The 16,590-nt window shown below is 48.0% G+C and overlaps 1 protein-coding gene across 1 annotated transcript in view; it reads right to left on the reverse strand.

Moving 5' to 3' along the window:
* Positions 1–14: 14 nt before the first annotated feature.
* The window catches only part of KCNQ3 (potassium voltage-gated channel subfamily Q member 3), a 303,877-nt gene continuing 287,301 nt past the window's right edge, over positions 15–16,590 (reverse strand). Inside the window, exons 10-15 of the mRNA XM_035011963.1 lie at positions 10,587–10,789; positions 9,606–9,708; positions 7,166–7,297; positions 5,285–5,383; positions 3,517–3,601; positions 15–1,887 (exon numbers count right to left, since the gene is read on the reverse strand). Coding sequence (XP_034867854.1) covers positions 1,153–1,887; positions 3,517–3,601; positions 5,285–5,383; positions 7,166–7,297; positions 9,606–9,708; positions 10,587–10,789 — 1,357 coding nt within the window. The 3' untranslated portion in view covers positions 15–1,152. The remainder of the gene's footprint in view (positions 1,888–3,516; positions 3,602–5,284; positions 5,384–7,165; positions 7,298–9,605; positions 9,709–10,586; positions 10,790–16,590) is intronic.

Raw genomic sequence — 16,590 nt, forward strand, 5'->3', positions numbered from 1 at the left:
CAAGCATGTTTTGCAGTAAAAGCAAACAGCCCCCTCCTGCTGGATAAATTGTGTACAACAGAGTCCAGGTATCTTGGCACAATTTTTAGGTCCCACTCTATAAAGGGCAGAGTGGTGTAGTAGGAGGAGACCAGGGCATGGAGCGAGTCAGCTGACTGGGTCCCAGCTCTCCAGGGGACGATGATGTGACCCCGGGCTTGTCTCTACCTGAGCCAAAGGTTTCTCATTTTTACAAAGGAGAACTTGGACCAGATAATTTCTGGTTTCTAATTTTCATTTGAGATGGATATTTTGTACAAATACCATGGGGAAGAATGTGAGTTGAAACGTCATCTTGAAGGCACTGATCTTAGCTCCTGCCCAGAGGGGTACCCTACTTCTGATAAATTTCATTATCTTTGGCTACATAAATTGGAAACTATTTGAAGTTGTGTATTTTCTCCCCTCCAAGTCATAACTCCCTCGAAATGCTACACTTGGGATTACCAGGGATGAGGGAACAGGCAGGACACAGATAATGGCAGACCAAGTGAGGTCCCCTCGAGAGCTTTTAGATGGTTTTGAGAGTTTTTCCCGAAAAAAAAAAAATTCAAAAAAATTCGTGGTTTTGGATAGGTGATGACCGTCTTGTTCCTTTCCTAGTGTTTTAGCTCAGTTGACCACCTCTTTGATATGTAATGCATTTTTGTTCACAAACTATTTGCTTACTCTAGAATAATTACTGGTCTTTTTTACACAAAGGGGCAGTGGTTTGAGAAAGAACTTAAACTACATTCCCTGCTTACCAAACCAAAACCCAAAGCAGCCAACCAAACGGACAGATAGCACAGCTCATCAATAATTTCTCCCCGTCCTGGTCCAATCATGATTTAAAGTAAGAACAGCAGATAAGTGTGTATCCTAGAAGAGATTAGCGGTACCATTTATATATTGTAAAGTCATGCAAACCATGCTTAAAAGGAAGCGGCTTCACTGTGGTGACCTGGGGAGGAGGAAGGCCATGAAAAGCCCCTGCCCGGGTGGGGGGCCGCCACACACATGCATGTGTTTGATGTAGCCACTGGTGATCTCACGGTCAAGTGTCAGGTGTGAGAGCAAGTGAGCTATACAAAGTCTGTCTACATTACAAGGAGGACTCAGCCACGACCCCTTCTAAATGGGCTTGTTGGGAGGGGTCCATACTGAATCAGAAATCCCGTCCCCTGTGGATGACAGAGGTATGGAGCCACTGGGGGTGAAGGGGTCCGTATCCGTGTCTGTCTCACCCTCGGCGAGGTAACGTTTCTCCCTCATCCAGCTCGACCCCCCACTCGGGCCAAACACGTAATCGTCTCTGTCTTGGGAGATGCTGAAGCCACTTGGAGACCGCTCCAGCTCCTCATGATTGACCGACATCAGGGACAGAGGCGTGTCACTGTCCCGCGTGATGCTCCGTCTCTGACGGGGGGAGACCCGGTCCGAGCAGGGGCCGTGCAGGTCAGCCTGGGAGTGGTAGCTCACTCGGGAGTCGAGAAGAGTCAAGATCGGCAGGACGGTGGGCCTTTCCGCATATGTCGCTGCTGAGGTGGAAAGCGTTGCTTGAGCCTTTCCAGAACTGGGTCCTCCTCGGGGCAGGTTCACTGGGTCGTGGGCAAAAAACCCATAGGGGCCGACTTTGTCGAGGGGCAGCTGGTGGAAGCTGTAAGGGGCCTCGGGGGGGCCCGTCTCGGAATAGTTGCAGATGATGGTTTTTAGATCCGAATCTCTGTTGTCCTCTAGCTTCTCCACGTCTGCGGGCGAGGAGGTCCCCTTGGTCGGGTAGTATTCCGTGACGTGCACCTGCAGCCTTTCCATGTGCTGCAGGTGCATATCCACCAGGAAGTCCAGTTTCTTCCCCATGTCGTGAACCTGGGAGATACAAGGAAGTGGGCATCACTGCTTTTCCAGGGTGGCGGTGGCTCTTTCCACTCCGGAGGAAATACCACTGGAAAGCAGGAGGGTTCCTGCAAATCATCATCTTAACAACAACGGATTATTTCACGTGTCCTAACTTGGAGCCTCGCACATGGATTCGTGCTAATGTAGAAACAGCCTGGCAAAAGGGCTTTCTGGGAAGCAGAAGTTGGGACCCGGGAAGGGGTCTAAAGACAAGTGGTACCCCAGGAGGAGGTGGCTTTGCTGCTGCCATTTGGGAGTTCTTAATTTGCAAATAGTCGCTTACACAGAAGCCTGTGGGTGGTTAGTGTCCGTCCCTCCCACGGGCTGTGTAAGCCTCCTGGACACAAGGGCAGAGGGGCGCAGGAACTGTGCCTCTTAGAACTGGAGGTCCTAGCTAGGGGCCCTGGAGTGGGAGCTGCACTTGGGTAAGCAGGATCTGCTCCAACCTGCAAAACCTGGGAGCTGACTTAATCTTTGTGAGCACCTACACACAAGTGCGTGTGCATGTGTGTGTGTGCGCACGAGTGCGTGTGTGGTGTTCCCTCCACGACAATTCACAGCTCCCCAGAAGGCACTGCAGGCAGGGAGAGCACCTCCTCTTCTAGGTCAGGCCAGGTAGCACAGTACCACGTAGAGGTTGAAACAGTATTCAAGCCTGAACAGTAACTACTACTTAAGAGCACTTAGTAAGTACCTGGCTCTGCTTGATGTCCCTTAAAGACATTGACTCATTTCATTGCCCACTAGCCCTGGGAGATGAAGACTATGATTATCTCTCTTTTGCAGGTGAGGAAACCGAGGCAGAGAGAGAAAATGGTTTGTCAAAGGTTACAGAGCTGGGAAATGGAAGGGCTGAGATTACAAATTAAAATTTAAAAATGAAAAAGGATATTCTTGATATGCCAAGAAAGAGCAATCCTTCAAATTTCCTCTTGCCTCTCTCACACAGACCAATGTGGGGTCATGAATAAAATAAGAGGCCTGGTAGGGATCCTCGTGGAAACTGACGGAGCCATCCGTCCGGTGCACAGCGGAATGGGCTCTGCTCTCACAGAAGCCCCTTCAACGGAGGAAGTGACACGTGAGCTCCATGGGGTGCTGGGTGGGAACGGCTTCTCTTTCTGCCCTGACCGAAGCCACCCAGAGCCTGCCCTGCTCCAGGCCCCTTCGTGTGGGCCACCCACTGACCTGGACTCTGAGGCATGGAGGACTAGGGACACAGAAAGTGTGGCGAAGGAGACTAACATTTCTTCAGGGAGCAGCACCTCGAGGTACGTGCGAAGAGCAGCTATATCTATCGAGTGTCTGTTGTGTGTCAGAAGCTATTCCACACGATTCACGGGTGCCAACTCATTCAATCCTCATAGCCACCTTTTGAGGTATTCGAATCCCTATTTTACAGATGAGGACACTGAGGCTCAGGACAATGAATGAACTTGCATGTGGTCGCAAGTACGTGCTAACTCGGGATGTAATTTCCACATCCTTTTTCTGAGTGGTAGAGACTCAACTCCGTTATCTCCCTAGGGGGAAAAAAATGACATTTGAACGCAAATGTTCTATGGCTTGTTTTTTCGGTGAGGGAAAGGAGAGACCTACCTGTCTTTCGACTTTCACGAACTTCCCCATCATGCTTTGGTCTTCAGTTTCAGATGTGGATGCTCTGGCTACATATGGTTCATTCCTAGGAAAGAGCCAGTGAGTCTGTAAGATCGTCGTACCTATTTGTGCTTCGTCAGGCTGTCTCAGCGGAGGGGGCCATGGTCCCTGGATCTATCATCCCCATGCTCACGCTTACGCGGTCTGGAAGAGGCCCACTCAGCTCTGGAGGCACGAGCAAGTCAGGAAAGGGTAGTGTTCTCCTGCCTTCAGCACTGGGGTCTTACTTACTCTTCTCTGCAGCAATAGTTGAAGCCAAATATTAAGGTGTTTTTAGGAGGCTTTGGGCCAAAGTTAATAAAGCACCTCGCTGTGTCTAGAGGGTTCAGGGCCTTTAAATCACATTCCTTAGACTGCTTCTTAGAGAGAAGAAGAAGAGAGAGAGAGCTTCTACTCTGTGTGGGGGTAGGCTGGGCGGGGCTGGGGGTTGGCTAATCTCTGAAATTCTGTAAGGTGGGTATATCTCATCTGTTTCATTTGGTTAAGGCAGGGAAATAGATGCAGGATCTGGAAAATGGTGCAAAAGAGGTTGCTGGTGGGGAATGGGATTGAGATGGTTCCTTGGTGGTGCAGGTTATGTTCAAAGTAGAAGAGAACCTGCAGGGAGCCTGGCTATTGCTCAAAACCATCGTGTCAGGCACTTTGGGGGTAGTTGGTTTTCTCTTTCAGAGCCTCCTGACTCCTGCTCCGTCCCTGGCCTGTCTCCGGCTGAGCGCTCTTGAATTAAAGCAGACATGAACCGTGCACTCATTCCAGCCCACCAGTGCTTTCCTTAGCTTGCACAGAGTTTTAAAAACATTTCAAAAATAAGGAATTTCATATGACATCTGGATATTCAGTTTTTCTTGATAAAGTAGACTCTCTGGAACCAGAGGATATCAATTCCTAAAATTAGCAGCAGCAGAGCAGAGGGACGATGATCTCCTTTAGTTGGCACACATGGCCTCCAGGACCCCCAGGGTCCACCACTCCTATTCCATCCCCCGTACTGAGGCTGAAGGTCAGATGCCTTCACATCATCCCACTTATGCCCTTGCTTCATTTATAGTACGCAACCTTATCGCTATAAGGTTCGTGGGAGTGCTTTCTTAAGCCTGACTCCCTTTACTCATCCATGCTCCCTGCCCTGAAGACCTCTGGGAATAAAGAAGGTATAAATTTGGGCAGTGGACTTTCTCCAGGACTGCTCCTGGTTCATCGGGGCCTGCACAAGGAACATTTCCAAACACTATGTGGGGAGAGCAAGACTGCCCCGGTGAGGGACAGAGTTCTCTGCCTGTGACCAGGCTGCCGGAGGCCTGACACCTGATTTCCTTCTCTGTGAGGGGGTTCGGACAGTGCAGAGCTAATGATGCAGGAAAGGCCAAATGGCCTCAACTCTGCTCACACGAGTTATTCTCTATGTTCCAATAAACTCATGGGGCTCCTCTTCTTTTATAACACGTTGAGGGTTATGTTTATTTTCAGTAACCACAACAGGAGTGTCACTCGCATGGTCTGGGAAGAGGGGCAGTAAGTCTTTAGTACAGAAACCTTGCAAATATTCCCAAACTGGAATAATCTTCAAGCTCTTTTCTTCATTTTATTGAGAAGAATGGCAACCTCCCCCCACCCTCCCACCCTGCCGCCCCCAACCATAACGGAAGCGAGCTGAGATATGGGAATAGGGACGGGCCATGCAGCCTCATTCCACGTCCCCACGCCCCACCTGGGAGACTGCTGGGATGGGTAGGTGAACGCTGCCCCTCTCTGAGACTTCTTATGTTTTGGGGTAGATGGAGGTCCAGGGGTGAAAATCATGTCTATTCTGAAAGAGACGCACAAGGAGGGGATTACATTACAAAGAGCTTTACAGGTAAAGAGACGAGAGCAATTCCTTCTCTTCTCTCTTTAGCCAGGCAGGGTTTGAAATAATATAAGAGAAGGGAAAGGGGGGCGGGGAGAGGAGGGAGAAAGAGGGAGTGAAAGAGACAGAGAATTTATAATCTCCATATATTATTATTATTATTATTATTGTGCAGTAGTAACGAGCATATCTCCCCATCCCAGGGGAGAGAGGCAGCTAAACCAGAGATGGGATGAGGGTCACATCTTGTTGGTTCTTATAGGAAATGTCACATGTGCCACAAGCCTATCTGGTGTTCCAGCATTTTTATTCTTTCCCCAAACATCTAATTAGGCAGTTTTCTTGTACAACCCAAGGCTTCCTTTCAGCTGTGCAGATCTCTGCTGCTCTTCAGGCTTGCTGGCCATTGAGGGGATGGCTCCGCACCCACTCCTGCACCTTGCTTCCATTTCTGCATGAGGCGCCAGCTCGCCATCCATTTTGCCCTGAGCACAACCGGAGACAGATGTCCCCATTGCTCTGCAGGACTGGGCGGGGTGAGGGGCAACCTTGAAGGCTCATTACAGGCCCAGGACCACTAAGACCATGCACTCAAAAGTAGCCATGGGTCACTCTGTTTCTCTGCAGACCTGGTTGTTCCTCCACTAACACCACCATATATTCAATCACCCTTCCTTTCTCTCGGGCCCACCACCCTATCAGTGTGGCTGGGGATATGCAATTCGCTATCCAGGTGGTCAACCTCCAGCCATGACTCTTTGAAATACATGTGCCTAATAAACACTGAAAGCAACGACAGCAGGAAGGTCCACTTTGCGAGCATTAAGATGGGCCAATAATTTTGATCGAGTATGTCCTAGACATCACGCTCCCTCCACTGCTAAGAGAGCCATATTTGCATCAATAACAGCATGTTAGGCTCAGAACTCATTTGCACATCCATTTGTGAAGCTGGCTTTGAACACCGACTGTGTGCCTGCCACTATGCTCGGCTGCAGTTGATATTCCATTTATGGATAAGTCAAGGTCACAAATAAGTGTTCCTCCGACCCAACATCATGGTTAACTTCCTACTCATTCAATCTGATGGTCCTGTTCACTCTGCAGGACACCCCGGCAGGGAAACATGATTCAGAGGAGGAAACCAAGGTCCAGATAGGACTTGACTTGTGTCCACTTGAAATCTCACACAGGCCAGAGGATGAACCCCATGTAGGGCTGTGGTTTCCCGATGTCAGTTCTGTGTCTTGACCCCATATTGCCCTTTGGTTTTTTAAAATGGTTTTTTGTTTTAAAAGGAAATTTTTACAATTCATTAAAGATTTGATCAATTTCCATATTTTCACTATTATAAATAATACCCGATGAACATTTTTTTAATATGGTGAAAAATTTATATTTAGAATCGGATATTTGGACTCAGTTGATCATCAGCTCTATCTGATTGGCAACATTCAAAGCATCATAGTCAGGGGCTAGTCAAACATATGCCTTTTCTCCATGAGGACTGATCAAGGTGTTGACCTTGGCTAAGGTCAATGTCATAGAGCTTCTTCACAGCCTGTTTGTTGCCTGTTGGCCTTCACAGCCACAATGCTTGATGAACATTTTTGTTCTTAAACTTGCTCCCCAGCACTCTGGACCATTTCTGAATGGCTTTCACCCTGAACTCTAGCTAGATTCCTCAAGCTTCAGTTCCTTCGTGGTCAGGAGAGCAGAGTGATCCAGATGCAACTATCTTACCTGGTCTGAAGGTACTTTATCCTGGAAAGCATGTCGAGATGTCCTGCAGAATACTGCTCAATCACATCCTTCACGTCGTAAGGCCTCAAAGTCTCCTTAAATTTTTTTTTATAGAGACGGAATTGTAGAATTCTGCAAGGCGAAGTAAAGACATGTGTGCTTCATGAGTAGAGAGTAAAGGAAGCCTATTCAAGCCTAGCAAACTCAGAAGCAGGCAGAGCAAAGAACCAAAGAGAAAATGACTTGACGGGGGGAGGGGAAGTTTCAACCCGTGGTCCTGGTTCCACCCCTCCGAACCACACAGAGTTAGGCTGGTTGGTACCTCTTCTTCATGACTCCCTCCCTTCAATCATTTGAATACTAATAAAATCATAGTAACAATAAGAGCTAATACTTATTGGGCATTCATTTCAGGTCAGACATGGAGCTAAGTGCTTTATGAACAATCCGCTAACAGATCAACTTGTAGATGATAAGACTGTGGCCCAGAGAGCTCCAGATATTCCCAGGGCCACCTGGCTAATAATGTCAGAGCTGTCCTCAAACCCAGGTTTGTATGATGACAAGGCCCACGCTCTTAATCACTGTGTCACACTGCTTTCTATTTGAGGACAGCTGACATAGTTCTTCCTCAACAGACTCTTTAATTATTTGGCTTGTGAGCGCCTAGAAAAGAGAAACTAGCTTCTGTTCCCTGAGTTTTCTCAGCTTCTTAATAAAGGGGGGTACCCAGAACTCATAGATGCCAAAGCCTCGCCTCCATCTTCCTGGTAATCAATAAAGGCACCCAGATGGCTAATATTCCTTGAAAACCCCATCACGGGGTCAACCCCCATTGAGCATGGTGTCAGTTAAAATCCCTAATCATAGGTCAGCACTGGGAAACACAGCCTACCCCAGACCCTCCCTTCTACTTGTGAGGGTCTCTTGCCGTAGTGCATTCAGAGTTCATTTTGTTTGTCACAGCCCAGGTCCAGCATCTCAACACTATTCTGGCTTATTGATTATGCCATCTAATTCATGTGCCATCCTTTCCAACTGGGTGCCCTTTTATAAGCCTGCCCTTGATGCAGCTCCCTCTGAGGTAGGTATCAGTAGGACAAATCTGGCCTACTGCCTGTTTTTGAAAGTGAAGTGATGTTGGAACACACCCACCCCCGTTCATGGACGTGCTGTCTGTGGCTGCTGTGTGCCACGGAGTTGGAGCGAAGAACTCGAACCGAGACCTGTGGACCACAAAGCCCGAAATACTTACTATCTGGCTCTTTACAGAAAAAGTTTGCCAACCCCTGAACTAAGGCATCAATAAAAAATTCTAAAAAGACCAGGGCAGAAGCCAGACCATGGATCATCCCAGCAGAGACCTCCCTTTTCTTTTTCTTTCTTTCTTTCTTTTTTTTTTTTTAATATTTTATTTATTTATTATTTGGGGGGGTGGGAGGGAGAGAGTGTGCACAAACAAGGGGAGGGGCAGAGGGACAGGGAGAGAGAGAACCACAAGTGGACTCCCTGCTGAGCATGGACCCAATGAGGGGTTCGATCCCACGACCTTGAGATCATGACCTGAGCCAAAATCAAGAGTCTGACACTTAACCGACTGAGCTACCCAGGCGCCCCTCATTTGCTATTTCTTTGAATAAGATCTTTGAAGAAGTTATGAATCTAAGAGGTAATGCTTTAATCCTGCCATAATTCTGTCACATTGCATGTGTGGTGTCATGAGAAACCAGGTCAACGGCTCTGCTGAGGTTCACATCTTATAAACCTATTGTGCGTCCCTGATTGATTGGACTACGAACCTTGCTAAAAATATCACAACTAGTTCTTGGAGAATCCAGCTGAGTTTCTAGAATTCACTGCCACTGTTGTAGAGTGCTTATAAGCCCCTCTCCTGATCCAAGTTTTCTGTTAGTAAGCCTATTTTTATTTTCTAGTGGAATTCTGAAGTAAAATAAAAATAGCCAGGGTAGATTATAGTCTTGTCTGATACACACACACACACACACACACATAATTCTATAATTGACTATCTTGTTGAAAATGCTAATTAAAAAGAGCTAGATGGATGGAGACAGATAGGAAGAGCTATTTTGGGTAAGAAACCTATAAAGGAAGAAAACACCACATCAATATACCCCCCACACCAGACTTGTAAAATAAATGGTGGCCAAAGCCAAACAAGAGCATGGCAATCGGAAACAGTGTCAGGACCCCGTGGGAGCATTATTATAAACCAGCGAGCAAGAGTTACCCATGATGCCTTGCTAATGTAGAAATCATTTTTCTTCAGGCAGCATGCCCGTTCGAGTAATGACATACTCTGGGACCTGACTCAGGAGTTTCCTGACGGGGCTTCCTGCCCACCTTCCCAAAGCCAATATCCTGTGGGGGCTGAACTGGGGTCTGCGTGGGCCCTCAGTGGGGGAGGAGGGGGCCTCACCTGACGGCTCGGATGGCGGCCTTCAGGGTGGGGATCATCTCTTCGATGAGGAAGTCATTCCCGTAGGCCCTGTCTTCCGCCATGGGATCACCTGTCCCAGCATCTGGGAGGGAGACACACAGATCAAACAGCAGGCCATAGCACTTGGAAAGGCTTGGGGACCCCATTCGGTCAGAGCCTTCGAGGCTCAACCGCCAGAGTCTTCGCTCCCACGCCATGAAACCATGTGGTGTTCTCCAGTTGTGACGCCGTTCAGGCCTTCTTAGCAGGTCCTTCTATTCTCCAGACATGAGTCAGAGTTGCCTGTGGTTCAGGATTGTTGACTGGGGAGAAGGCCAGCAAGGCGGGACATGAGTTTTGGGGTTCCTGAGTGGTCTCTCTGAGGCAGCAAAGGGCATCCCACGTGGGTGTTACCACTGGACACCTGAGTCCAGATTCTTGCTGTCAGTCACTACCTTGGTGACCTTGTGGGGTCACTTTCTGAGCCCTCCCTGTCCTCCCTTGTCACAAGTAAAAGAGACACACAGAGGAATTGCTCCCACTGCCCCCACAGGGCTCTCTTCTATGACTTCTTCCCACCCCCTGGGGGTGCTGAGGCCCCTGGGTCTCCAGATCACCCTGCACCTGGCCCTCTCTGTTGACCTCCATGGAAGTGCACCTCCACGTGGCCACCCTTAGGAGCCAAGGCTGTGAGTCCCAAGGCTCCCTGGAGGCATCTGCGCAGATGAGTGTGGCGATCCCAGCCCGGAGAACAGCTAACATGGGAGCCCCCCACTCCCCGAGCTGTGGGGATGCGTCACAGATGTCCCCAGCCCAGCAGGCGTGCATGAGATGAAGCACGAACCTGGTTCAGGAAGGTGGGGATGGGCTGCTCTACAGATGGGGCAGGTCTTCTATCGGGGAAGAAGGGAGGGGAGGAAGGGGAGAGCGAGGCAGAGGGAGGAGTGGAGGGGACAGAGCGAGGGACGAGAAAGGCCTCACCTTCGGAGCTCTGCCAGAAAGCGTAGGCTTTCATGCGGAAGGCGGTGCGGAAACGTTCTTTATTGTTTAAGCCCACAGGCTTTGGTTCTTTAGAAGGACTTTCTTCTATGGCATCTACATTCAGAGGGGTAAATAGCTTTCCTTTAGTATTGCTACCACGAGGATTAGAAAGGCGAACCCGATCCAAGAGACCCAGCTTTTGGCTACAAAATAAGCAAAAGTGAACAATTTTCCTCCTTGAGTGCAGGCTTTTGTAATTACCCGTCCCTCTCCATAAAGACTCACACATTGACCTCCGCGTGTGATGGGGGGAGGCGAGCCCTCGGCGCTAAAATTGATTTAGCAGCTTGGACTGGGACAGGGCTTGGCAGCTTCCTAGCCATGACACCGTGGGCACATTTCTTAACTTCTCTGCACCTCCCTTTTCTCAAATGTTGACATGGAGCTCAAATGGCCGAGAGGACAGCAAATGCCTAGCTCCCAGTGGCAGGTGGCTGAGCTTCATGCCTTCCCCTGTCCTGTCTCTTCAGTAACTTCCTTTGTACCACTTCATGGTGCGCAGGGAGCAGCTCTGGGCAGACTCGAATGACATAAATTACAGAAAGCAGGCACCCTAGCCCGGATGGTTAGAACTTGGAGGGGGAGGTGGTCCCTGAGCTTGGATGGGAAAAACATTGCATCTTTAATTTACTAACCTCTAACAGAAATGAGCGTATTTTTCAATGATGAATGTAGATAATAAACCCTAGTAATACCCTCAATGCTCTGGTCTTATCCTGTGCCTTCCACAACAGAAATCCCAGGGCATTTTAGATCCTGTTATCTCCGGGGATTGCTGTGCTCATAGCTGTTTCCAAATGATGGTAGTATTCTGACCGGCCACGGGTCTTGTCCTTAAATCCATCACGGAGAAGCCCATATATAACTGCATCTCAAATGTTTCAATATTTTGATAGTTACCAATACAATCAGTTTCTTTTGCAACCGTATGCATTTTACATACGAATTCAAGATTGTGATTCTGAGAAAAGGTCTCTGGACTTCATCACAGGGCCAAAAGTGTTCTTGGCACACACACAAAAAAATTAATAAGTCCAACATAAAGTAGCCCTGGTGCAAAACTTGTGTCCAGCCCCACCCCTGGCCATACAGGTGACCTTGGGCAAATCTGTGCACTTTCTGAGCCTCAGGTACCTCATCTTTAAAATAGGGGTGCCCACTTTCTGCTTCACCCGGTTGCAAGGAGAGGATGTTTGCCAAGGATTTGGCATAGAGCCTGGCACGCAGTAGGTGCTCTATAAATATTAACCTCTTCCCTCTATTTCTCAACCTGCACCCTCTCCCTAGTGGGCAGGAGGAACAAGGCCCTCTCTGTGGGGTACATACCAGAGAAAAGCCACATGGCGAGTTTTCACACATTGAGAGACTCGACTTGGGGGCTTCCTCTCATTACCCCCCACACAGGGTTCGGCACACAGTAGGTGCACCATGTGCTTGTGGAATAAATATGGGCTGTTGACGCAGCTCTGCCTTGGCCTGAGCTAATTTAGTCTTTCTAAGGACTGTGTCGAGTGATTGCAGCCATGTGTTTCCTGCCAGAAGCTGTTGGTGTCTCTGGCGAGGTGCAGTGGGGAGGTCACGGGTGCAGGAGCCGTGGAGGAGGGTGGAACACTCCCCCTGCAGAGCAGGTGCCCCACGCCCTCTGAGCACCAGGTCCTGAATGGTAAGTGGGCCTAAGAGCACCTGCTGCGTAGAGGTCTGGGGAGGATTACATGTGATAACAGCTGCAGTGTTTCCTGCCTTCAGTCTGGCACAGAGAAGGCACTAGGACGTATTTGGTTAATAAATAAATGAATGAACATATGGATGGGCAGCCGTTACTCCTGGCTCCCTCTGGACTGTTCTCTCTCACCCAGCATCGTTACACTAATAACCTGACCAGAGTACATTCCGGGAAACTCTAGTACTCGGATGGCTCTATCCTCCCCGCGCCAAAGACAAAAATTTTCAGAGTGGCTTTCCTGACCAGTTCGAGATGAATGACTGTTAGGACAGAGAACTATATCAGGGTCCATGGGCTAGAAGTCCTGGACAAGGCAGGACGTCGACTGACAGAGGGAAGGCTTTCCTACCCATGAGCTCAGTACAAGGGGGACTTTAAGACAGTCTCTCCTCAGGTCTGCTTCTTTTTGGCCCCTGCCTCCTGTGTCTTGCTAGATCACCAAGAGGATCTGGCTTTCCATCTGCATCAAGCCTCTGCCTGCCCCGAGTCCCACCTGCATGCCGTGGCACGCCCAGTTCCTCCAGCTGCCATGCGCCCTGCCTTCTCAGCCCACCTCACTGCTATCTACCTTTAAAACGGCCCAAGCGCCACCCCATCCCTGGAAATCAGGGACTCCCCATGTGCTCCAACGACATGCTGCAGTTTTCTCTGTCACGCTCATACACACTGGTGCAGACCATATTTCCACGTCTGTCCCCCAATCCAGTCCCCCCCGCCCTGCCCCTGGAATGTGCAGTCCCAGCAAAGCAAAGACTCGGCCTGGTTATCTTTGAGCCCACGACCCGCCCTTCCTCAGCACATCCCCAAGTTCAGGGTGGCAGTGAAAATCATGACCTTTGGGGCAATCCCAGCCCTGAAGCATAAGATCCCGAGGAACATGTGAGCCGGGACACAGAAGTAACTCTCTCTGGCCCCAGCTCCTCACATGCGCAGTGAGGACAGCCCTCGCTGCCCGCGGCTCTGTGAGGGTTAAATGAGGGAGTGTGTGGAAAACACTCAGCCCACTTCTGGAATGAGGATTGGAGAAGGCTTCAGGACATGCTGGCTGTCACCATTATCTTGGTAAATAATCCTCTTCCTGCAGAAGCAGGAAGAGGGCTAATGACATGTGTGTTAAGGATGGATAAAATTTCCTGAGCCACGAGATAAGTGTTGTTTTTTTTTTTTTTATAAACTGAAGATAAGTTCTGGGGATTTATATATTATTTTACAGTGCTTCCTAATGCCAGTCACACACACTCACCATTGCCACTGAACTTGACCTCAGCAGGAGATAAGTATATGTGGAGCTTCATTCCATGATCAACTAAGTAAGACAAACGTAATGGCAGCTGCTCTGTTCTGGCTGGAAATCTCAGCATAACTGGCAGAGAGTTAGGAAGTTAAGGACAGGGCCCTCTGGGTTCTATCTGTGCTGGGATTTAGGATTTGCCTGTTTGGCATTTCAATGCTTCATTGCAACCTCTAAGAGTCTGCTTCAGCTATGTTTACGTGATACGCCATGGTCGCAGATAACGGTTTATGAGAGAGAGATTCCAAGCATGTTAGGAACCCAGAGGCGTCAGGAACAAGTCAGAAAACTCAGATCTGAATTACTCCCAGGCATCACACCTAAGAGACTTATGGAATTCTTCCTCCAGTAAAGTGGGTGATCAGCTTACTTCTTAATCGCGTTGCTAGAAATCCAAGACTCCAAAGGATAACCAGATGCCAAAGTTCACCCCCGAAACTCAAACCCATCTCTGCCCTTCTCTGTACGGATTTCTAGCACATCAATGAGGCCTTGTGCTTAGAGGGTTCCACAGGTCTTGCAAGCAAAGCCTTCCCTGGAGCTGACATCAGATTTTCTTGGATAGCCGGGGCCCCTGATTTATCAAGTGCAGACAAACAATTTTCAAACATAAATTGTAAAACTGGAAATAGACTGGAGAAAAATAAAATCAAGAAGTAAAAATTTGCCCTGGCAGAGACAGCCCTTGCCCCGGGCTCCTGTCTCGGGTCACCCCAGGTACGCTCAACTCTACTCAGTTCCTTGACACTCACACTTCCACGCCTTTGCGTATGTCATGACCTGTACCCAGGAAAGCCTTCATCCCCTTCTTTTATCTAAACGACTCTGACTTTTCATATGAAACTTGGTCCAAGCATCTGCCCCAAGGCTCACTTTCCCTCGCAGTCCAATTACCTATCCATTCACTGTGTTTTCTGTAGGCATTTCACAACCATGGCACTTGGCCACCATAATGAAATCTTTGACTTACTGGGACTCTCTCGCATCAAAGCAGTGGTTCTCAACAAGGGACAATTATGTGCCCACCCCCCCCCAACAGTGGACATCTGGCAATGTCTGGAGTCATGTTTGATTGACATAACTTGGCAGGTGCTCTTGGCCTCCGGTGGGTCAAGGCCAGGGATGCTGCTGGACATCCTACAAACACACAAGGCGGCCCCTGACAACAAATAATGATCCCACCCCAAATACCCATGTTGTTGAGTCTGAGAAACTAAAAGGTAAGCTATTTTTCCGCAAACCATACTTTGGTCAATTATCCAGCATCTAACACAGCACCTGGCACGCTGTAAGCACTGAAAGTATTATTTGGATGTTGAATGAATGAAGGAATACAATATGTGATCTTCCAACCTCAGCTGAGAGAGGGAGTGCTGTGTGGTGGAAAGAGTGGACTTTGGAGCAAGAGACCTGCATTCAAACCTCTGCTCTGTAGTTAATATTTCAACTTGGTTAAGTCATTAGCTCTTTCTGATGTAGTTTTTCCACCTGTAAAGTAGAGCTGATGTTATTTATTTATTCAACAAGAATGTGTTCTACACCTTGTAAATGCTAGGCTCTTGGTAACTTGCTGAGGATATAGTGGTGACTGAAACAGACATGGTTTTCAGCCTCCAGTGAGCTTATGATGAGGTCAAGAAGACATACAATAAGCAAACAGATGCATAGATTGCTAGAAATCTGACCAGGAAACCAAGAGAGTGCTGTTATGGAGTGTAACGGGAGGCTGACTTTGATGGAGTTGTAAGGAAAGGCCTCTTGGGTGGATGGAAAGACCCATTAAGTGGCCAGTCTCAGTAGTCAGGTCCAGATGGGAAAGCTAAGACCTGAAGGGTGAAAAGAAGCCAGACTTCAAAGAAAAGGGGCAAGCACTCCCTGGGCAGAAGAATCACATGCTGGGTTTGTGTAACAGAAGGGAGTACATGACCAGAACAGTATGAATGAAGGGCAGAGTGGCACAAGGTGAGGTCAGAGGCCAGATCAGTAGGGATTCTAAAAATAGGATTCAGAATTAAGAATAGAAAATAGAAATTTCTGTTTGATTTTAAGGGCAACTGGAGGCCAGTAAGAGTTTTAAAAACTCTTTAAAAAGGAGAGAGTATTCCAACTTTGCATTTAAAAAAGAACACCCATGTTCAAAGCAACGCTATTCACAATGAAAGTCCATTAAAGAATGAATGGATAAACAAAATGTGGTCCATCCACACCACGGAATATTACTCAGCCTTAAAAAGGAAGGAAATTTAGACCCATGATGCAATTCATCTTGAAAACATTATGTAAAGTGAAATAAGCCAGTAACAAAAAGACAAATAGTATATGATTCCGCTTATATGAGGTATCTGGGGTAGTCAAGTTCATAGAGACTGAAAGTAGAATAGTGTTTGCCAGGGGCTGGGGGGAGCAGAAAACGAGGAGTGTTTTTAATGGGTACAAAGTTTCAGTTTTACGAGACCAAGACATTCTGGAGATTGGTTGCACAATAATGTGAATATTTACTTGAACTTGAATATATACTTGAATATATATTAACACTATATACTTGAAAGTGGTTAAGCTGATAATTTTTCTGTTATGTGTATGTTACCATAATCAAAATGGTAAAAAAGAAAAAAAAGAATGCGATGGCTGTTTGGTTGTGGATTGGAGGGGAATGAGGACCAAAAGAGACTAGTGAGAAGTCACTGAAGTTTTCTAGGGAAGACGTGCTGGTGGTTTGGACCAGGGTGGTCACGGTGGGAGCAGACTAGAACTTTGACTTGTATTTTAGAGTAGAACCACAATAGTCTTCCCTGATGGACTCCATGTAGGTTGTGAGGGAAAGAGATGGATAAGGAAGCACTGCTAGGTTTCTTTTTTTTAAAGATTTTATTTATTTATCTGACAGAGAGAGAGACAGGAGAGAGGGAACACAAGCAGGGGGAGTGGGA

The sequence above is a fragment of the Mirounga leonina genome, unplaced genomic scaffold, assembly GCF_011800145.1.
Source record: "Mirounga leonina isolate KUSES-001 unplaced genomic scaffold, KU_Mleo_1.0 Mir_165, whole genome shotgun sequence".
Lineage (NCBI taxonomy): Eukaryota > Metazoa > Chordata > Mammalia > Carnivora > Phocidae > Mirounga > Mirounga leonina.